General features: G+C 34.0%; 1 protein-coding gene across 1 annotated transcript in view; it reads right to left on the reverse strand.

Moving 5' to 3' along the window:
- Positions 1-24,809, reverse strand: part of LOC122900720 (catenin alpha-3) — a 1,358,242-nt gene that overhangs the window by 1,267,267 nt on the left and 66,166 nt on the right. Inside the window, exon 3 of the mRNA XM_044239621.1 lies at positions 22,051-22,254. Within this exon, the coding sequence (XP_044095556.1) occupies positions 22,051-22,059 (9 nt within the window). The 5' untranslated portion in view covers positions 22,060-22,254. The remainder of the gene's footprint in view (positions 1-22,050; positions 22,255-24,809) is intronic.

Raw genomic sequence — 24,809 nt, forward strand, 5'->3', positions numbered from 1 at the left:
AGTATTGTCTTTCTCTGGCTTATTTTGCTTAGCATATTACTCTCTAGCTCCATCCATGTTGTTGCAAATGGCAAGATTTCATTCTTTTTTTATGGCTGAATAAAATTCCTATGTACCACATCTTCCTTATCCATTCTCCAATCCATGGACCTGTGGATTCCCATAATTTGGTCATTGTAGATAATACTGCTATAAATATCAGTGTGCATGTATCCCTTTGAGTTAGTATTTTTGTGTTTTGGGGTAAATACCTACTAGTACAATTGCTGGATTATAGGGTAGTTCTATTTTTAACTTTTAGAGGAACCTCTGTTGTGTTTTCTGCAGTGGCTACACCAATTTGCATTCTTATCAATAGTGCAAGAGGGTTCTCCTTTCTCCACATCACCACCAACACCTGTTGTTTCTTGTGTTGTTGATTTTAGCCACTTTGACATGCATTACTGATCAATAGGGAAATATGAATCAAAATTACAGGTTTAACATAATTTTTATCAAATTCCTAGCAAAATCTTTTGTATACATGCATACCATTATTGTAAAATTTACATGCCAAGCAAAGGAACTAGGAAAACGGAAACAACTTGAAAATAGGAGAATAAAGTAGGAGGAACAACTAAATGCAATTTCAAGACTTAATATAGAACTACAGTAGTCTATACTATATGGTACTGACCAAAGGATAGACAAACAGTTCAGTGCCATAGAAATGACAAAGATGAAAAAGTAATTTAATGGAGGAAGGACATCCATTTCAACAAATAGTGTTAAAGCAACAGGACATCAATGGGCAAAAAAAAAAGAATCTTGAGGAAAGTCTCATACCTCATAAAAATGAACTAAAAATGGATCATAAATGTAAAATCTAAATCTAAAACATAAAACATAAAACCTTTAAAGAGTATCTTTGGGATCTAGAACTTGTTGAAGAGTTCTTAGGCACAAAAAAAAACAGTACATGAAAGAAAAAAAAATGATAAAATCGATTTTACCAGCTATGGAATGCAAGAAAATATTTGCATATCCCATATATGGAAAATTTTTTCTATCTAGAATATATAAAGAACTCTCAATAATTAACAGTAAAATACAAACAATCCAATCATAAAATTGGCAAACAACATGATGAGCCATTTCACTGAAGAGGATATACAGGTGGCAAATAAGCACATGAAAAGATTTTTAACATCACTAGACATGAGGGAAATGCAAATTAAGATCACAATGAGCAATGAATACATACTTATTATGGCAGCTATATTTAAAAAATACTGAGAATACCAAATGCTTATTGGGTTGTGGAGTAATTATACCCTTTGCTAGTGGGAATGTAAAATAGTATAGCCACTCTGGAAAACAGTTGGGCAGTTTCTTAAAAACTAAACATTTATTTACCATATGATCCAGTAATCACACTTTTGGGCATTTACCTCAGAAAAATGAAAACTTATGTTTACAAAATCCTATACACAACTGTTCATAGAAGTTTTATTTGTAAAAGGTTCCAAATTGGAAAAACCAAAATTGTTCTGCAATAGGTATATGGTTAAACATATATGGTACATCCCTACCATAGGATACTACTCAGCAATAAAAAAAAAGGGTGAACTATTAAAATGCAACTTGGATTTCTAGGGCATCATACTGAGCAAAAAAAGCCAGTCTCAAAAGATCACATATTGTTTTATCCCATTTATAAAATATTTTAGAATATTTTTAAATATTTAGAAAATACTTTAAAAAATATTTAGATTAGTATTTTCCAGGGCTTATGGATGGTGGGAGACAGGAAGGAAAGGCTAGAGGGTAAAGTGTGAAAATAAAGTGGTAGCAAGAAGTAGATATTCACAGTGATGAAATATTTCTGTATCTTGTGGTGCTGGTGGTTTCTGAATCTATACATGTGATAGAACTATACACATAAATTATAACAATATGTCAACTTCCTGGTTTTGATATCATACTACAGTCACATAAGATACAACCAATGTGGGAACTGGGAAATAAGTATACAAAACCTCTCTGTACTACCTTTGCAACTTTCTTTGAATCTATAATTATTTCCAAGTAAAAGCTTTTTTTTTTTAAAGTTTAGTTTCTAGTCTTTGAGAGGCATTCCTAGAACACTATAATAACTAAAAATGAGAGAATATGGGAAGGCTTCCTGGTACAGTATGAGCAGCTAAATATAAAATAAAAGTAATCATCAAACAGGTTCAGTTAGTTCTACTTTACAAGCTTTTATGTTTTATATAAAGGTCAGAAAATGAATAAAATGAGCAGTCAATACCTGTAAAGGAGTTATAAAATAAGGAATGTTGTTTTTTGTTTTATGTTTTATATGTTTTACATATCATAAAAAATGATTACCATATCTCTATTATGCACCAAAGAAAAGAATTATTTTTCTCTCCCCAGTTGTAAGCCAACTGCCATACTTAGAGTATTGCCAACTTTGTGGGGGTATTGCATATTTCTCTTTCTGAGCCCCTCCTACCGTGCTTAAAATTGCCAAGGAGGAAGAGAAATTTAGTAATCACAAGAAGCTAAATAAACACTTGCCTGTGACTATTCTGCAGCATAAATTATATAATCACTTAGTATTCAATGACTCTGATTCAGTACCACTAAGGAGGGCAGGTGATCATCATCCACATTTGGAAGTATCACTTGTGGATTACCTGGAAAAGTTTCAAAGTTAATTCTTAAATGCACTTATTGATCTCATTATGGCAAAAACACACCCAGATACAAATAAGCCTTGTTAAAATGGAATTCTGCAAGAGGGCCACTTCCCTAGTTTTTTGTTTGTTTTCACATTGCTAAAATAAGAATCTTAACATTATAGTTAGATAAGGCTTACCCACTTCAGATCTCTGTTATAAGGATACCTGCAGTTGTCTCACTTTTAACACAGGACTTAAAGACTATGAAAGATCTCATGGAGATTAATTAAACCTATACTTCATAATAGGATCTATTAACATAGTTCCCTATATACATCTACTTAGTAATTATCAATTTTACCTTCCTCCTCAAAAAGCTTGTGTTAATAACCCTTGACCACTATCGCTAAGGAAACAGTCTAATTCTGTCCTCTGTACCTTCTAGGTAGGAATATTTGGTGCTAGTGTGATTCTGATTATGTTCTTCTCTAAGTAAAGCCTTTGCCAGTCAAATTCTATAGTATTATTATTATCTATGGTTATATAAGAAGTCATCCCAAAACTTAGTGGTTAAAAGCAACAACTTTTTATTCTTTCTCTTTTTTCTCAAGTATGACTAAACTCAGCCAGGATTTCACGCATCAGGTCTCTATGCAGCCGAAGTCAAGGTTTGGCCTCAGTTGCAGCCATTTTGGGTTCGCCATCCAAGATACCACACTCACAGGGCTGGTAGTCAATGGTGAGTTTTGGGTGAAAACTCAAGTGAGCCTGTCATCCAGGGTGCCTATCTGGGTTTGGCCTTTCTATGTGGGTTGGGTTTCCTACAATGTAGCAACTGTGTTCTGAGATGGAGTGTACCCAGATTGATCATCTAAGAGATTTAAGCAAAATCTGAAAGGATATGTTAGCCTTAGAAGTCCCAAAATGTGGCTTCTGTCACATTAAAGTGATCAAGCAAGTCATAAAGGGGGCACCTGAATGGCTCAGTCGGTTAAGCAGCTGCCTTCAACTCAGGTCATGATCCCAGGGTCCTGAGACTGAGCCCCGCATCAGGCTACCTGCTCAGCAGGGAGCCTGCTTTTTCCTCCCCTTTTGCAGCTCCCCCTACTTGTGCTCTCTTGCTCTCTCTGTCACATAAATAAATAAATAAATAAAATCTTTTTTTAAAAGTCATTAAGGCAAGCCCAGTGCAAGAAGACGGGTATTAAATTTGACATAATGATGGAGGAAAGGCAGTCATATCAAAAAAGAATATAGAAAATGAAGGTATTATTGTGGCCATTTTGGAAAATGCAACTTACCACATATGGAAAATCTTGGTATTTTTCAATATACTAGTGTAAAATACCAGTAGTCTATTTTTACTGGGTAACACCAGAAATTACAGCACGATTCTACAGCTCTTGGTCTCCCTGACCTAAGTATTCTGTCTCTTTTTTCTTTTATTACCTTTTCTAACAGTATCATTATTAAAGTGGTAGAAACATGGAGGTGCTCAGGCATCAAAAACCCTGTGGTGGAGAAGGCATTTCTGCATAGAGCTGTGGAGTCCAATATGGTAGCCACTAACTACATTTGCTACTGAACACCTGAAATGTGGCTAGTCCAGATGTACTATACATGTAAAATGCACACTAGATATTAAGAACATAGTACTAAAAGACTATAAACTACCTCACTGATGTTTATGACTACATTTTGAAATATTTTTCATATATTTAATTAAATAAAATTTAGTATTTTACCTGTTCATTTTATTGCATGTGGCTACTAGAAAATTTTAAAATACATGTGGCTCACATATTATTCTAGTTTGCATAATTTTCCTTTGGAAAGAACTGGCTCAGAAAATACACAAAATCATATTTTCCATTGTGTAGCACCACAACAGTTCATGTGTTTATACCATTAAATGGTTTCCAGGCATTTTAATTACTTCGTGCTAAATCTCATGTGAGATACATAAACACATTCAAAATCAATATTTGGTATTTCTATAAAACCAATTGCTTTTCCTGAGATTTAAGTATACATTTCAGATTTAACACATCTACATTTTACTACTTAATTGAGCAATTCATTTCACATAACATTTCCAAGTTGCTCACACAGTTTCTGTACAAAAGTAAACTACATGACCCCTGAATAAGATCATGTATTAATTTTCTATTATGTTTGTAACAAATTAACACAAAACTCATAGCTTAAACAATACCAATTTATTGCCTTACAGTTCTATAGGTCAGAAGTAAGACATTGGGCTAAAATCGCACTGTCAGCTGGGCTGTTTCTTTTAGGAGGCTCTAGGAGGAAATCTGTTTACTTGCCCATTTGGGTTTTTGGAAGAGTCAGTTCTTTGTGCTTATGGGACTGAGATCCCTGTTTTCTACCAAAGGCCCCCCACATATGTTGGTTCATAGCTCCCTTCCTTCAACTTCAAAGCAGCAATAGTGAGTTGACTCTCTCTCTCTTATTCTTTGAATTTCTCCTCCTTCTTCTATCTCATTTCTCTTTGATCTAGCCTGTAAAGTTTCTCTGCTTTCAAGGAGTCAGGTGATTAGATTGGGCCCATCGGTCTAATCTAGGAAAAGTCTTTCCATCTCAAGGTCCCCATCCTTAATCACATCTGCAAAGTTCCTTGCACAATATAAGGTAATATATTCATAGGTTTCAGGGATTAGAGTGTGAATATCAAGGGCAGGGACTGGAGGCATTATTCTTTCTACTTCAGGTAGGAATAAAAAAATATTTTTTAAGATTTTATTTTTAGGTGATCTCTAACCCAATGTGGGGTTTGAATTTACAACCCAAGATCAAGAGTCACATGCTCTACCAATTGAGCTGGCCAGGCGTCCCAGGAATAAACTTTCTATAGGAAGATAAAACTTCTTATAGACATATTCTTGCCATATGTAAATGAAAGAAAAGTATTTTCAAATGAGATACAGGATCATCAGACTGAATCATACAATCCAAATCCACTAGGGTACTAGAAATCTACTTCTAGTTTATATTACTGTCAAACTGAAACAGTGAAATGCTGCCTTAGCACATTAAAGCAAACGACTTATTGGAATGATAAGGTTTTGTCAATCAACAACCTAGGCTGAGTTTTGTCAGATACGAAGTGATAGTTATTTCTAAGGAAAACAGTCAAACCTAGTTTCAATTTATCTTTCAGGGGAAAACAAGTGACTAAATTCACGTCAAGAATTCAATACGCTATTTTGTTGTGGTTACAAGGCTTAAAAACATATATGAAAATTTATGTTGCAAAAAAGGAACCAAAATATGATGGGACAATCTACAATTTGTATCACTAATAGTCTTCTCCAATTAATTATTAAGTGTAACAAATAGCCAAGCAAATCAACTACACAAGTTGCTTATCTTGTCTGACCCTGCTAAACCTACTTCAGCACAGACATAAAGCTACAGTTTGGCCTTTGATCCTAAATTTATATTACAAAGGTAAGATAACTTCACTATACATTCATTCAAAAACATGTTTCAGTGATAAAAGATTCTAGTACTAATTCCAGTGTGGCATGGGAGAGATTCCCCCATGCCAACAAGCAGTTCTCAGAACATCGGCTGGGTAGTCTACGGTTCAACTCAATTCTGATACCATCTACCCAGAAACAGTATCAGATACCATAGATTCAGAGGTTAGTACTACATGGGCACCAGCGTGGTACAGCTGGTTGAACATCTGACTCAGTTTTGGCTCAGATTGTGATCTTGGGGTCATGAAATGGAGCCCTACATCAGGCTCTGTGCTCAGCACAGAGTCTGCTTGAGATCCTCTCTCCCTCTGCCCTCCCACTAATGATCTCTCTCTCTAAAACAGATAAATAAATCTTTTAAAAACAGAGTCCAGCACTACAAATTTGTCACCACCACTCTCCCCCAGCACTTCAGATTCCAATTCCAAGTCCAGTTTGCTACCTGTAATTCTGATCAATTGGCTATAAACCAGAGGTTACTACAATCCCAATCCCCTCCTCTGGTTCAATTAATTGGCTAGAGTGACTCTTGGAACTCAGAGAAGCATTTTACTTACTAAATTACCAATGTATTATAAAAGGATATAGTTCAAAAACAGCCAAATAGAAGAGATGCACAGGACAAGATATGTGGGAAAGGGCACAAGATATGTCCTTCGAGTATGCCACTATTCCTGAATCTCTATGTGTTCACCTATCTGAAAGTTCTCTGAACCCCATCCTTTGGGTTTTTATGGAGGCTTCATTAAGTAGGCATGATTGATTAACTTATTGGCCATTGCAGCCCATCCCCTCTCCCCAGGAGGTCAGGGGGTGATACTGACAGTTTTAATCCTCTGACTGCAGGGTTGGTTTTCCTGGCAAACAACCCTCTCATCCTTAGATCCAAAGCTGACTGATTAATATAACGAAAGACACCTTTATCACTCTCATCACTTGTAAAATTCCAAGGATTTTAGGACCTCTATGCCAGAAAAGGGGACAAATACTAAATATATACTTCTTATTATAAAATATAATATCACAAACGGAAACTGATTTATAAAGATAAAATAGCTAAGGTGATATTATGAATGACTCATAATTGGTTATCATTAAAGAAATGTTTTAACTGAAATTTGGCTTGTTTTGAAAGCGAAGAAATTTTAAGTTAATCAAATATTTGAAAGAAGCCTATTTGTAAATTTGTAAATACTTAGTCTCATAGGTCAGTTTTCCTTCTTTCCCATATATTTCATCCCAACCAAACTGATTATATTTCCCACACCAATCACACAACATTGATTCCTGCTTTTGTGCCTTTGCACAGGCTGTTATCCCTTTCTGGAATTTAATTTAAAAAATTAAAAATAGAACAACCCTATGATCCAACAATCACACTGTTTACCCCAAAATATGAAAATACTAATTTAAACAGATATATGCATCCTCATGTTTTGAACAGCTTTATCTACATGGCCAAGATATGGAAGCAGCACTAATGTCTTATTAACTGATGAATGGATACAAATGTGCTATACATATATATTGGACTTATAGTATATTATATATGTAATGGAATATTAGCAATCAAAAAGAATTAAATCTTGCCATTTGCAATAACATGGATGGTGCTAGAGGGTAATATGCTAAGCAAGATTAAGTCAGTCAGAGAAAGACAAACACCACATGATTTCACTCATATGTGGAATTGAAGAAATAAAACAAATAATCAAAGGGAAAAAAAAAGAGAGAGGCAAACCAAGAAATAGTCTCTTAAGTATAAAGAATAAACCAATGGTTACCAGAGGTCAGGTAGGTTGGTAGATGGGTTAAATAGGTGATGGGATTAAGGAGTGCACTGTGATGAGCACCAGGTGTTATATGCAAGTGTGGATTCACTATATTTTACACCTGAAACTAGCATTACACTATATGTTAACTAACTGGAACTTAAATTTAAATAGAAGAGCTAAAATTAAAAAAGTAGGCAGCTATTATTATTTTTTAAAAAAGGAAACTAATCACATAAAGAGAGAACACAGAAAGAGAATGAGGTAATTTGTGAAAAATGAAAATAATTTAAAATTTAAAATGACAAGACATATTCCATGCAAAGAGCAATACACAGTTGAAAAATTTCAAAGGTTATTTCTTCTATGCCAGAGAGGTCTTTGGTCTTCATCTTTTGCCTTCTAACAAAAATACCCATGATTTTTTTTTTTAATTTAAATTCAACTTAGTTAACATATAGTGTAGAAGCAGTTTTCTGGAGTAGGATTTAGTGATTCATCACTTATATATAACCCTCAGTGCACATCCCAACAAGTGTCCTCCTTAATGCCCATCACCTATTTAGCCCATCCTCCCATATACCTCCAGCAACCCTCAGTTTATTCTCTATAATTAAGAGTCTCTTATGGTTTGCCTCCCTCTCTGTTTTCATCTTATTTTTTCTTGACCTTCCCCTATGTTCACCTCTTTTGTTTCTTAAATTCCACATATGAGTGAAATCATGTGGTATTTGTCTCTTTAACTGACTTATTTCACTTAGCATAATACACTCTAGTTCCATCCACGTTGTTGTAAATGGCAGGATTTCATTCTTTTTAATCATTGAGTAATATTCCATTGTATAACTTCTTTATCCATTAATTATTCAATGGACTTTTGGGATCATTGCACATGCTATTGTTGATAGTGCTGCTGTAAACATCAGGGTACATGTGCTCCTTCCAATCCTTTGGATAAATCCCTAATAATGGGGTTACTTCTATTGTTAACACCTTTTTTTTCTTGTGTTGTTGATTTTAGCCATTCTGACAGTGTGAGGTGATATCTCATTGTAGTTTTGATTTCTCTTTCCCTGATGATCAGTGATGTTGAGCATATTTTCATGTGCCTATTGGCCATCTGCTTGTCTTCTTTAGAGAAATGTCTGTCTATTCATGTCTTCTGCCCATTTTTTAAATTGGATTAACCATTTCTCAGATGTTCAGATTTATAAGTTCTATATATTTTGGATACTAATCTTTTTATCAGATATGTCTTTTGAATTCTCTCATTCTGTAGGTTGCCTTTAGTTTGTTGACTATTTCCTTCACTCTCACAGCAGCTTTTTATTTTAATGTAGTCCCAATTGTTTATTTTTTATTTTGTTTCCTTTGCCTCAAGAGGCATAGCTAGAAAAAATTTGCTATGGCCAATGTGAAAGAAGCCACTGCTTGTGTTTTCTTCTAGGATTTTTATGGTTTGAGGACTCACATTTAGGTCTTTGATCCATTTTGAGTTTATTTTTGTATGTGGTATAAGAAAATGGTTCAATTTCATTCTTTTTAATGTTGTTCTCAGCTTTCACAACACTATTTGTTGAAGATGCTGTCTTTTTCCCATTGGATATTTCTAAATGCTTTTTCAAATATTAATTGATCATATAGTTGTGGGTCCATTTCTGGATTTTCCATTCTGTTCCATTGATCTGTCTATTTTTGTACCACTACCGTAATATCTGGATCACTATAGCTTTGCAATGACTTTAGGTCTGGAATTGTGATGCTTCCAGCTTTGTGGGTTTTTTTTTTAAATCAAGGTTTCTTTGGATATTTGGGGAATTTTAGGATTATTTGTTCTAGCTCTGTGAAAAAGAGCTGTTTTAGGATTATTTGGCCAATGTGAAAGAAGCCACTGCTTGTGTTTTCTTCTAGGATTTTTATGGTTTGAGGACTCACATTTAGGTCTTTGATCCATTTTGAGTTTATTTTTGTATGTGGTATAAGAAAATGGTTCAATTTCATTCTTTTTAATGTTGTTCTCAGCTTTCACAACACTATTTGTTGAAGATGCTGTCTTTTTCCCATTGGATATTTCTAAATGCTTTTTCAAATATTAATTGATCATATAGTTGTTCTAGCTGGTGTAATTTTGATAGGGATCGCCTTAAACATGTAGTTTGCTTTGGGTATTTAAGGCATTTTAACAGTGTTTTCTCTTCTAATCCATGAGCAAGGAGTGTCTTTCCATTTCTTTGTTTCATCTTTAATTTCTGTCATTAGTGTTCTATAGTTTTCAGAGCATAGAACTTTTACCTCTTTGGTTAGATTTATGCCTAAGTATTTTATTGGATTTGATGCAATTTTAAATGGAATTGATTCCTTAATTTCTCTTCCTGCTGCCTCATTATTGGTGTATGGAAATGCAACAGATTTCTGCACATTGATTTTGTATCCTGTGATTTTACCAAATTCATTTATCAATTCTAACAGTATTGGTTTAAAGACTTTCTAATCTGCAAATAGAGAAAGTTTTACTTCTTCCTTACCAACTCAGATGCCTTTTATTCTTTTGTTGTTATTGTCTAATTGCTCTGGTTAGAACTTTCTAGTACTATGTTCAATAAAAGTGGTGAGAATAGATAGCCCTGTCTTGTTTCTGATCTTATGGGGAAATTTGTCAGTTTTTCCCCATTAAGGATGATGTTAGCTATTGGTTTTTCAGATATGGCCTTCATTATGCTGAGATATGCTCTCTCTAAACCTACTTTGTTGAGGACTTTTATCATGAATAGATGTTGTACTTTGTCAAATGCTTTTTCTGCATCTGTTGAAATGATCATATAGTTCTTTTTCTTTATTTTAGTGATGCAATGTATCACATTGGTTGACTTGTGACTATTGAACCATCTTTGCAACCCAGGAACAAATCCCAGTAGATCATGTTGAATGATTTTTTTTTAAAGTTTTGTTGGATTCAGTTTGTCAGCATTTTACTGAGAATTTCTGCATCTATGTTCATCAGATATATTGGCCTGTAGTTCTCTTTTTTAGTTGTCTTTATCTTACTTTGGGATCAGGGTAATGCTGGACTAAGAATGAATTTGGAAGTCTTCCTTCCTTTTCTATTTTTTTGGAATAGTCTTCAGAGAATAGGTATTATCTCTTCTTTAAATGTTTGGTAGAATTTCCCTGTGAAGCCATCTGGTCTGAACTTTCATTTGTTTTTTGATTACTGATTCCATTTCTCTCCTGGTAATCAGTTTGTTCAAGTTTTCTATTTCTTACCATTTCAATTTTGATCATTTATATGTTTCTAGGAATTTATCAATTTCTGCCAGGTGATCCAGTTTGTTGGCATACAGTTTTTTATAATGTTCTCTTATAATTGTTTGTATTTCTGTGCTGTTGGTTGTTATTCTCCTGTTATTTGTGATTCTATTTATTTAGATCCTTTCTCTTTTAGATAAGTCTGGCTAGAGGTTTGTCAATTTTACTGCTTTTTCAAAGAACCAGTTCCTGCTTTCACTGATTGGTTCTATTGGGTTTTTTAGTTTTTATATCATATTTCTGTCCTAATCTTTATGATTTCCTTCCTTCTACTGGCTTTAGGCTTCATTTGTTGTCCTTTTTCTAGCTCCTTTAGGCTTAAACTTTGTTTATTTGAGATTTTTCCTGTTTCTTGAGTTAGGACTTATTCTATATATTTCCCTCTTAAGACCACTTCTGCTGCATGCCAAAAGTTTTGGATGATTGTGTTTTCATTTCATTTGTTTCCATGTATTTTTTAATCTCTTCTTTGGTTTCCTGTTTGACCCATTCATTGTTTAGTAGAATGTTGTTTAACTTCCATGTATTTTTTGGTCTTTCCAGATTTTTTTCTTAGTGGTTGATTTCTAATTTCATAGCATGTGGTCAGAAAAGGATCATGGGATGACTTCAATCATTTTTTATTTGTTGAGACATATTTTCTTACATAATATATGATCTATTCTGGAGAATGACCCATGTGCACTTGAAAATAATCTGTATTCTGCTGTTTTAGGATGGAATGTTCTGAATATATCTGTTAAGTCCATCTGGTCCAATGTGTCATTCAAAGCTATTGTTTTCTTGTTGATTTTCTGTTGAGATGATTTGTCCCTGGATATGAGTGGGGTGTTAAAGTCCCCTGCCATTACTATGTTATTAGCAATTAATCCCCTTACATTTTTTCTTAAATATTTTATATATTTGGGTGCTCCCATGTTGGGTGCATAAACATTTATAATTGTTATAGCTTCTTGTTGGATTGTCCCCTGTATTATTACATAGTGCCCTTCTTTATCGTGTTATAGTCTTTGTTTTTTTTTGTTAATATTTTATATATTTATTTGACAGAGAGGGACACAGCAACAGAAGGAACACAGGAGAGGGAGTGGGAAAGGGAGAAGCAGGCTTCCCACAGAGCAGGGAGCCTGATATAGGACTCGATCCCAGGACCCTGGGATCATGACCTGAGCTAAAGGCAGACACTTAACAACTGAGCCACCCAGGCGCCCCTACACTCTTTGTTTTAAAGACTATTTTGTCCAATATTTTAAGTATTTCTACCCTGGTTTTCTTTCCATTTGCATGATAAATGCTTCTCCATTCCCTCACTTTCAATCTGCAAGTGTCTTTAGATCTAAAATGAATCTCTTGTACACAGCATATAAATGGGTCTCATTTTTTATCCATTCCTACACACGGTGTCTTTTGATAGAAGCATTTAGTCCATTTACATTCAAAGTAACAATTGATAGATAGGTATTTATTGACATTTTACTAACTGTTTTGTTGTTGTTCCTGGAGATGTTCTCTGATCCTTCTTGATTTTTTTGTTTTCATTTTTTGCTAGTTTTCTTTAGTGATACATTTAGATTTCTTTTTCTTTATTATTTCCATGTTTCTCAGTAGGTTTTCTGTATTTTGTTATTGTTGTTTTTGTTTTTGTTTTTTCTTTTCCCCCGAAAGTTAGAGAGAGAGAGAGAGAGAGCATGAGCAGGGGCAGGGACAGAGGGAGAAGTAGACACCCTTCTGAGCAAGAAGCCCAAGGCAGGGCTTAATCCCAGGACTCCAAAATCATGACCCAAGCTGAAGGCAGCTATTTAACCAACTGAGCCATCCAGGGTGCCCAGTGATTTTGATATATGATTACCACTAGGCTTGCATATAACTTCTGTAAATAGCAGTCTATATTAAGTTGATGGTCATTCAAGTTTGAACCATTATTTCCTCCTCTTCTCCCCATGTTTTAGGTATATGTTATCATATGTTATACCCTTTCTTGTGTGAGTTCCTTGACTGATTTTTACAGAAAATGTTTACTCCTTTTGTGTTTCCTGCCTTTATACTGTTACTTTTGGTCTCTCCATTCCACTCAAAGGGTCCCCTTTAATATTTCTTGCAGGGCTAGTAATCATGATGCTTCAGTTTTGTTTAGGAAACTCTTTATATTTCTTTCTATTCTGAATGATAGCCTTGCCAGATAGAGTATTCTTGACTGCAGATGTTACCCATTCAGCACTTTGAATATACCATGTCATTCTCTTCAGCTTGCCAAGTTTCTGTGGAAAAATCTCCAGCACCTCATATGGGGTTTCCATTGTAAGTTAATGACTTCTTTGGTTTTCTCCTTCAAGACTTTTTTCTTTATCAGTATATTTGCAAATTTAGTTACAATATATCTTGGTGTTGACCTGATATTTTTTATTTTGATGGGAGTCCTCTGTGCCTCCTGGATCTGAATGTCTGTTTCCTTCCCCAGATTAGGAAAGTTTTCAGTTATTATTTCATCAAATGAATTTTTTGCCCTCTCTTCTCTTTCTTCTGGGACGCCTATAATGTGAATGTTATTCTGTTTGATGGAGTCATTGAGTTGTCTAAGTCTATTCTTGTGATGCATAATTCTTTCTCTCTTTCTCTCTTTTGCTCAGCTTCTTTGCTTTTCATTACTTTGTCTTCTAGGTCATTAATTCATTCCTCTTTTTTTTCTAGCCTGCTGTTCATTGCATCAAGTGTGTTTCTAATCTTGTTTATTACACTTTTCATCTCTGATTGATTTTTTTATAATTCTTTCATATCTGTGTTAGGGATCTTGCTGATTGATGTCTTTTATTCTTTTCTCAAATCCAGAGCATATCGTTACGATTGTTGCTTTAAGTTCTCCATCAGTCATGTTATTTATATCTGTTTCACTTAGATCTCTGGCTTGGCCTTATCTTGTCCTTTCATCTGGGATAAATTCTGCCATCTTCACATTTTTTCTAAATATTTGCCTTCTTCTCTGTGTTGGAAAAGCCAGTTTTGTGAAAGAATGGAAGGAAGGAAGGAAGGGAGAGAGGGTAGGAGGGAGAAAGAAAAGAAGAGACAGAAGAGAAGAGAAGGGAAGAGAAGAGAAGGGAAGGGAAGGAAAGGGAAGGGAAGGGAGGGGAAGGGGTGGGGAGGGAAGGTGAAAGGGAAGAGATTTGGAAGCTGATTTTATATTTTTAGAATTTGAATCCTAACTCATCTTAGTATTCAAAGATTCATTGCATGTACATCATCCTAACTGCTTTATCTTATCATCATGACAAATAAGGAAGACATCATTTCTCTTTTTTAAAAGATTTTATTTATTTATTTGACACAGAGAGAGGAAGAGCACAAGCAGAGGTAGTGGCAGGCAGAGGGAGAGGGAGAAGCAGACTCCGCACAGAGCAGGGGGATCCCAATGTGGGACTCTATCCCAGGACTCCAGGATAATGACTTGAGCTGAAGGCAGCTGCCAATCAACTGAGCCACCCAGGCACCCAAGGCTAAAATCATTTCTGAAATGGATTTCAGAAAAGAGGTAGAGGACTTTTAATGAAGAAAAACCCTTTAACATCTCTTTATTGGCCTTAGTGAATCTTTATAATTCCCCAGGAGAGGGAATAGATTAAATCCAGAACTTACAAATGAAAAAGGTCTCCAAATAACAAAAGCCAATCCATTTGATTATTTACTCACTCAACAAGTACATAATGAGAACCAACAAGACACTTTCACATAAGACACCAAAAGAAGAAAATATTGGGCAAGTAAGAAGTCTGGAAATGCAAATTGCTCCCTGCAAAGAGCCAGACCTGACTCGTTTACTTTAACTATCACTCACTAAACTCTCTAATACACTTTATAGTAAAGTGTCAATCTGAGTGTTACCTTTACCAATAATCTAACATCACATGAAGATGCTGTCCAGCAACACATCCAAACTTGACAATATCAACATGATTTTAACCGACCCCTGAAGAAATATCTACATCTATTGATTCTTAGAACTGAAGTATGATGGTTACCCACCTCCAAATTTGTTTTCACTAATTATAGAAAGACCACCATTAAAAAACAAAACAAACAAACAAAAAACCAGATTTCCCTCTAAAAACACTTTCTTCTTTAGACAGCCTTGTTGTTCTGCCCTAACCACATGAAGAATTCCTTACATTCACTATACATCAGAGAAGATGGACTAGGTCTAACCAACACTGGAGGTATAAGAAAAACATAAATACCTTAGAAAAATATTAAACATTTAAAACTTCTAAGTTTTAAAAAACAAAAGCAAAACTTTATCTGATTCTGAATATTCACTGGAGTATATTTTTTAATTAGTAAAAATCTTGTTTTAGATTATATTTGGATGTGCATCCAAATGAAGAGATTGTGATGAGAAAATTATTTCTGAATATTCACACTGATTTTTAGAAAAGACCTATACTTTGCAAAATAAGACGTTTTATAATAGGCAGTTCACTACATAAATCTAGTAGATGCTTGGAACTCATTTCATTTATGAATGTCATTCATTAATGTCAGAGAAGCTCTTTCTCCAGTATATGGCATATACAGTGTGCAATAATTTCATTTTATTTTTTTCATTCAAAAATATAATCTAACTTTTTGTAATGCCAAGTATTGTGCCTGGGGCTTGAGATAAAATAGTAAATAAAACAGACATGTGATGTGACTGTATAAAGCCTAAAGGAAATAAGGGATACTAACTACTATAATAGATTCAAAATATAAAGAGCAATGACAATTCCACAGAAGAGACTAAGGAAGACTGATATTAGTGTATGTCATGGGGCTCCCAGAAATACTCATACCCTTATTCCCAGGACCTATGAGCACATTACCTTAAATGACAAAAGGAACTTTGCTGATGTAAATAAGGCTAAAAGCCATGAGATGGCATGACTATCCTGGATAATCTGGGCAGGCCCTATCTAATCATACAAATCCTAAAAAGTAGAAAACATGTCCTGGCTGGGGTCAGAGAAAGAGATGTGGAGACAGAAACAGTCAGAGAAATGTGACAATGCTGGCTGTGAAGATGGAGAAAGAGGCAATGAGCCAAGGAATGTGGACAGCCTCTAGAATCTGGAAAAGGAAAAGAAATGGACTTCAGAAAAGAATGCAGTATTGCAGTACATTTGTATCTTTAGGGTAAATACCCAGTAGTACAATTGCTGGGTCGTAGGGTAGCTCTATTTTCAACTTTTTGAGCAACCTCCATGCTGTTTCCCAGAGTGGTTGCACCAGCTTGCATTCCCACCAACAGTGTAGGAGGGTTCCCCTTTCTTCACATCTTTGCCAGCATCTGTCATTTCCTGACTTGTTAATTTTAGCCATTCTGACTGGTGTGAGGTGGTATTTCATTGTGGTTTTGATTTGTATTTCCCTGATGCTGAGTGATGGGGAGCACTTTCTCATGTGTCTGTTGGCCATCTGGATGTCTTCTTTGCAGAAATGTCTGAAGGTGCACATGCACCCAGATGTTTATAGCAGCAATGTCCACAATAGCCAAACTATGGAAAGAACCTATATGTCCATCAACAGATGAATGGATAAAGAAGATGTGGTATATATATACAATGGAATACTATGCAACCATCAAAAGAAATGAAATCTTGCCATTTGTGACAACATGGATGGAACTAAAGGGTATTACACTTAGCGAAATAAGTCAATCAAAGAAAGACAATTATCATATGATCTCCCTGATATAAGGAAGTTGAGATGCAATGTGGGGGGCTTGGGGGTAGGAAAAGAATAAATGAAACAAGATGGGATCGGGAGGGAGACAAACCATAAGAGACTCCTACTCTCACAAAACAAACTGAGGATTGCTGGGATGAGGGGGGGTAGGAAGAGGGTGGTGAGGTTATGGACATTGGAGAAGGTATTGCTATGGTGAGTGCTGTGAAGTGTGTAAACCCGGTGATTCAAAGACCTGTACCCCTGGGGCTAATAATACATTATATGTTAATAAAAAAATTTTAAAAAAGGATGCAGCATTGCTAACACTTCCTTTTTTTATCCCAGTGAGATTTGTGTCGACTGTTGAGCTATGGATACAAAATAACTATTCCTATGTATATATGGAAAATATTTCCATAAATATATGGAAAATATTACAACAAATATATATAATCATCAGAGTGGTAAGGGGTGGTCTGTTTTATCTGTAATGGATCTATCAGGTTTCATTTCCTACTAATTTCTTAACAATGTCACAAGACACTACACATAGAATTTCACATAGAATTTCAGTCAAAAAAAATGATCAAGACTTACTGATCTGTTTAAGAAAGTAATTTAGACTGGTCATGTGGACTAAACCTGAGAAAACATAAACTATATAAACTATATTCATTTCCCACTGCTGAACTTCTCTGTACTCAACAGGCTTACAAAATTTGAAGCCTTGAAGTCACATTCATATAAAACATCCACAGTTTATAAGTGTTAATCTTAAGTTTTCACAGTTATCTTTATTATGTCTCAAGAATCGTCAACAGCCCAATTACAAAAACTCAAAACTAATCTGAAAAGTAAACCAAGCCCACCAAATGAAACACTGCATTCCTTAAACTGGAAATTGAAGATTGAAGTACATCAGCTATCCTAAAATCTTTGAGCAAATTCTGAGAACGGTTTGAGTTCAGCTAATACCAGGAAAGTACATTAAAGATAATGAAAGGTATAAAGAAGCATCATTTGTGAAATAACCCTGGATTAAAACTCGGGAATCTGTTCTGAAAATATACCCCACTGTTTTTCCAGATTGGTTCCTGCTATTTAATTCCAATATTCATTGTCTAGGTCAAGATACTAGTATAAGGCCTAAAATACTGTATTTTTATATGAAAAAAAGAGCTATTAAACTGCCCTTGCAGTGCTTTCTCATAATACTAAAAATTCATTTGTTATTATTAATGAGCTGTACTTATAATATAATGTCAATATAATGTACATACACATGTATTTCTGATCATGTGGACCACCACTGCATAAATTTAGCTCCTCCTGCTCTGACCTCTACACCAACATTAGGGCAGATCACCAGACATTGCCCACACACTGTAATTCTTTAATTCCCTGAAAAAAAAAAAAAAGCCTTCCTCAGGAAGTATTTCATATTATATCCTAAGAGAAAGGGATATACAAATATACTAAATCACCAAAGAACAGCTTTCTCACTTCTTCCTTTTCTGTGTATCTGTTCTTATCATTAATCTTCCTCATGTTTTCTCCATGGTAATCATTTAATATAATAAATAAATACAAATTAATTGCTTTAGACACACTGTCATTTTAATTTAAAAAACTGAAAAGAAGCAAGTACTAAACTCAATTTACTTGTATCCAAATAATAACTACTGAGCTCCTGCTACCTGAAAGTCTCTGTTTAAAGAGCAAGGGAGATAATCCTCACTCTCTTAGAGCTCCGGTCCAGCCGAGATGGCAGACGAGTAAACACAGGAATTCCAACAGGGATGAGAGCTAAAAATGATGAAGTGCCATATTCGAGAGGTATTTCTGGAGTGTTTACTCTCCTTTGCCAGAAGAGGAGAAGAGGAAACATGGGCGAAGGAGGAAAGAAGAAGAAAACCTCAATCAAGTATGAAGAGTAGTGCAATCTAATCAATTAAATAACTGAAAAGCATTTAAATTCCTAATTGAGTCTACCCTTGGGAAAAAAAAATGAGTTAAGATAATTATCTGGACATGATTTTAAAAAGCTATTGCCTCTAATCTTAATTATTTGCATATTATAAATGAAAAAGTTTCTTTCCACTTCACTCTTCTTATACAGAACTTACCTTGTTTTAAAACCAACATACCTATCAGGATATTAGTAACATAAGTAAGTTTTGCTTACTTGACAAATGGGCCTTGAAACTGAATATGAGTAAATCCTTATTAAGAAAAAGAGCAGTAAAACACAGAAAAACACCTAAGTACTTTAAGTGCCTCACTTAGAATATTTAATACTTGGAGTAGATATTTAAACACTTCTCTTCTCTGTATGACAAAATTACTTTTTAGTAATAATTATTATTTTCCTGACTTGTTCTTTAACTTTAAAGCAATTGACAAATCTTAAAGGAAAACAAATTTTGAAGTTAGTACTCAAATTCAATAAAATATTTCACAAATAAAAAAAGATTTTATATATGAAGTTCAAATGCATAAAATTTGCATTTACTTAACACAAATATTACCCATGGAAATTCATACTGTTTCACTGTCATGCTTTTTAAATTTAAATAAAATTCCATACACATACAATATAAAACAACAGAACTGAAGTGACTCTATTTCATAGTTCTTTGTCTTTACAATCACTGTGTCATCATTGTTAATTTTGAATCTGCTGTTTAAATGCATAAGGAATATAAAGGTTATTAAAGTATAATCATAAAATGTGCAATTTGAATCATACATACATACTATTAAACATAACTTACAACCAAAGTAATTGTTTAGAACTTAGAAGAACACAAGAATTTTGAGAAAAACATTTTATCACTTAACATTTAGAACTCCTAGAGCATGGTGAAAATAAAAAACAGACCAACTTTCTGTTAGTCTTACTATTATTTATAAATATCTAGATATTATGCAAGGTCTTAATGATTGCACCCAGGGCAGAATGCTCCCATCACTTTACCTTTGGTATGAATAGTTTTTAACTCAAATAGTTTTAAACCCAAAGTTGAAGAGAACCATAAAATTGCTTATGTGATATGCATTTATGATGTACAGGACCAGCTTCAGGGCATGTGACTGCACACAGGTGCCATACTCAGAAAGAAACCTTATGGCTGGCCTTTAATGCTCAGCTATCACAGTCTCAAAATTTTTAAGAAATTTATCTTTGAATTTGGTTATATTTGTGAAGTCTGAGGCAGTGATGAAGCATATGTCTTAGACTCACATTTAGCTCTGCCTTCCAGGCACAGGTCCTTAGCCACCTGTTCCCCCACCAAACAATTGCTGCCACTTCTGGTGATGGCCTTGGAACAAGGCAAAATGGGTCACAGTCATGGAGAAGAGCCACAGACACCTAAGAGGATCTGCATGTTCCCACAATTAGCCCTATGTACTAGGGAACCTAACACTAAATAGCAAATAAAAATCACCTTTCTTGGGTCAAACAAGACTGTGAAAAAGGAAAAAAGAGTTTTTTCCTCTGCTTTTGAAGAATATTTGCATTTTCATTTGGCATCAAGCTCCACAATTACATAGCCATTCCTGACTATGTACATTGGTGATTGTTTTTGGGTATCTGTTTGCTTTTGCATCTAAAGGAATAAAACAACTTTATCTAAGTCTGATAAAGGGAATTTATCTATAATTTTATAATTAAAGATAAAATAAACATATTTAATTGTATTTTACCTACAAATATGAGAATAATAATTTTAATAGTTTAAAGAACATGGGAGAAGAAAATCCAATACAATATTATCTTCTGAGTTTCTTATAAGTGATGAAATCCCTTAAAAATTCTTTAACTAAAAATATATTATGTGATCTCTGGGTTCAGGCTTGCCTTATATAATTTTCTATTTCTTACACTTTGTCATAATTTTCCATAAAAAATTTTAAAAATACTGGAAATAAAAAAAATATATCATGTGCTAAAAATGGAACTATTCTAGCTTCAGAAGCAGGACATGATGTTACTAACATGTTCTTCTTGTTAACAAAATCTGCCTTACAACTTTGATTTCTTGACAGGCAAGAGATTTTTGGTCAGGAGCCAAAGTCATCAAATATTAAGAGTATGGAGATACATCAAATGTGCAGAAGGAGCCTTAAAATTCATTAACTAATTTTAGCACATTTCAATTATTCACATAAATTACTTATACTGAACAATCCTAAATCTTCAACTTCATGCCCAAAAAGTCATATGATTTGTAACTAATAATTTTCAAAATGTACCTTCATAATTCTTTAATTATTCCATTTGTAAGGCAGATGAACAAAATATTTTATAAATATATATTATTATATATTAATTATATACCTATTATAAATCCTTCATTTTGTTTAGCTCTATTATTAAGAATTCTCTATGATCAATATATGCTTGACAATGTCGTCAAGGCTTTCTTTCTTCCTCATTTTAAAAACAGCAGCAAGATTTGAATGTAAGAATTGGCATTGATACTCTATAGATGGATGTAAATATGTACATATGAAATCAATATGTCATATATGAAGTTTTATGAAATGAAACCAAGAGCACCATGAAACAAATATTTTTACATGTGTCTAAATTTAGATAGCATTTCTCATATTCCTAAGAGATAGCTAAAAGTGCAAAAAAATTAAGACAGTATGTCACGTGTGAAAAGGTTAGGAGCTATAGTTACAAACTATATGAGTTCTTTACACCTTCAAAAATAACCCCTGATCCCTTCAACATTGACTTTATCTAATACTGTCTAAATTCTGATCTTCTTATTCACCAACGAAATCCTGAACAAACTGTCCTTTCTTCATCTTCCTTTCATCCTTTAAATTGATGTCCAACTCCAATTTCCTTTCTCCAATTTTGACTCCCTTCTTCAACTAATATTTAGATACTGCCTCAAACAAAACAATTATATATTTTTGGATCTCATCCCTAGAAATTCCTGTATCAATGCTGTATTTTGTGAGTAGAACCCACTCGGAAAGACAGCCTATGTAAAATCATGTACTCATTTGTAATTTATCACATTTGTACACAGAAAGACCCTCAGCATATAACCAGTGAATGGGGTTGGGGGAAAACAAGTTACCTACATTGTTCATGTACTCTGAAAGCAGGTCCTGGAGAGCCTGGCGAATGGCATTGCATTCTGCAATAATCCGTTCCCGATGGAAATCTCTAGTGCATGAAGAGTCAGCCAATAGTGCAGCCCCACTGATAATGGCTTCAAGACGTTTCTCTAGAGATGGTCTAATTTCTTCCTCAGTCACTGTGAGTGGATCCAAGACAATTAAATTCTAAAGGAAGAATACATTTCAATAATTAGAACTCCATTACATTATGCTTTTAGGAAAAATAAATATTATTTCATTTTCACATTTAGAATTCAGAAGTGATTTAAAAAAGAGAGAATTCATTTCCATGCATTATCCTATATAGGAATTATTATTCAAATGAGAGATAAAAATTGTGCAATTATGAGCATCAAGTCTAGTGTCAAACAAACCAGTATCCAAATCTTGCCTTTCCCAATCATAGATAGTGTGAGCTCAATCAAATATCTTACACACTATGGACCTCACCTTCCTGATCTGTAAAACTGGAATATTAAAATGTTGCTTCTCCCATAAAGCTGTTGTAAGAATTACGTGAATGCTTAATAGAGTCCATGGCACATATCAACTATAATTTATAATAGCCACCTTAATATAGAACTTCATTGTTTACATAATATTTTCACATATATCATTTCATCTTAACAACATTAAAAAGAGCTGGGCAGTAAAGATATTAAATACATATTTCAGTTGGTGATGAGTCAAGCTGAGGCTCTCTTTCCCAAGGTCACTGAGCAAATAAACAGTGATTTCAGATGAGTGTCCAGGTTGTAAATACCTAATTCACTATTATTTTCATTATGCCTCATTGTAAATAATATATTCTAATTAGCCTCAACACTAAATTATCAAAGAGAATTCTGAATCTAATTATTTATTTAGAAAGTAAAATTCTATTTTCCATATGATCTATTATAACTGCCAGCTATTTCCTACTATTTGGAACCTGACATGGTATTTTTAATGTTTCCATCAGATATAAGTCTTCAGGCAATAGAAGTCAAGATAATCAGTAGCCTATGATGAAAAGATGAAGGTTATGTGGCTCCAAGGGTTCTCTTATTAAAATATATTAAGAGAGGAAGCCTTTCCAAGATTTAAGCATAATGTGATAATTGGGGGAAAAATTAGTATCAAATAAAAGCTCTCTGAAGAACTCTTAGCATAAAATAGAATCATATAATAATTTTGAAATTGTGAGTGCATATGTGAGCATACATATACAAACAAAAATACACACAGTGATAAATAAACACACATACACAGAGGTATATGTATATTGTGTGTATGTATGTATCTTACACTGATCATTGTCCTATTATATTATGATAAATCTTTGGGGATCAAAACTAGGATAAAATTTTTAAAACTAAAATCCTATGTCAAGCAAGGAAAAGAAAATCATTACAGAAAGAAAAAAACATTTCTAAACATTTAGAAAAAAAGAAAAATTAGTCCTGTGTAATGTTCACATATAATATAAAATACAACTAGATCTTTTATAAAATTAAATGTCCTAAAATTTTTCAGCAGAATTCTTCCTTTCATGATTCTATTTCCTTCTTATTTTTTTCCTGTACTACTTAATCTATCCATTTTTCTCTTTTAGATGGACAAAAAATGAAAAAAATAGAAAGGAAATTATTTTTATAAATACCAAATTCAAAATTTTCTTTATCCAGTGCATAATCTTCTTGACTAGATAATAACTCTACGATAAGCTTGGCCATCCATCAAGGAGTCACTTACACATAAATCTACCTCCTTATTTCATTCCCAATTTTACCATGTCTTTCTTTGGCTCACTAATGTCATACAAACATTCTATTCCAGTGTTTCATAACAATTATTAAATCAATTAAAACCTTTTTGAAAATGTCCCTCCAATGTGATATTATCATTGAGAAGAGACTGAGGGCAACAGAATTACTTGCTCAAATGCCATTAAAAGATGTCTTAGGAGCAGTTAGCATGTCTCCTGCTTATAATGATAGGTAAATCTGATTGAATTTCAAATGTTTACCTATAAGTATTGCTAGAAGAAATGTAATTTTAGATGTTCTGACTAGATTTCATGACAGAAAATAGTCTTTCTTATAGGATTAAGCTCACTCTAGTTCCTGCCCTACAGGACAATTCCTTAAGCTATCTTACCTTGGATTTTTATTTCCTTGACCTTTAAAACCAAATTCTGTGATCTGTGCTCTGACATCTGATACCCACATGCAGGACTCATCATTCCGCCTAAAACTACCGTCCTCCTAGTTATATCCAATAAAAATTTTCACTAACCTTGTCATTAAATAGATAAAAATGGTAAGGGTTTTTTTTTATATATATAAATTGAATGTTGTATAAACTAGAATGGATATTTGAGACCTATGAAGTAAAAAATTGTCTCTCCTAAACAAGGCTCCCTACCATACATCTCTATAGAAACTGTTTTAACTGATTTAACAATAATCCACAAACTAAAATACCTCAGTGTACAGCTGAATGGTTCTGGCACCCCAGTGGAGCAAAGAACCAAAAAATAGAAGCATTGAAAAGGATTCAAAACAAACAAACAAAAACCCACTACTTTCGCTTTACTCATGTCAAGGTAAGACAGCACAGGGCCTACAGATACTGCCCTCACTTATAATTTATCACACTGGAAAAAATGAGAGCAAAGTGAGCCCTAAGCTTCCCCAGCCTTCTGAAGAGGGCGTCTAAGGGACCTGTATCCATATTGC

The sequence above is a fragment of the Neovison vison genome, chromosome 2 (assembly GCF_020171115.1).
Source record: "Neovison vison isolate M4711 chromosome 2, ASM_NN_V1, whole genome shotgun sequence".
Lineage (NCBI taxonomy): Eukaryota > Metazoa > Chordata > Mammalia > Carnivora > Mustelidae > Neogale > Neogale vison.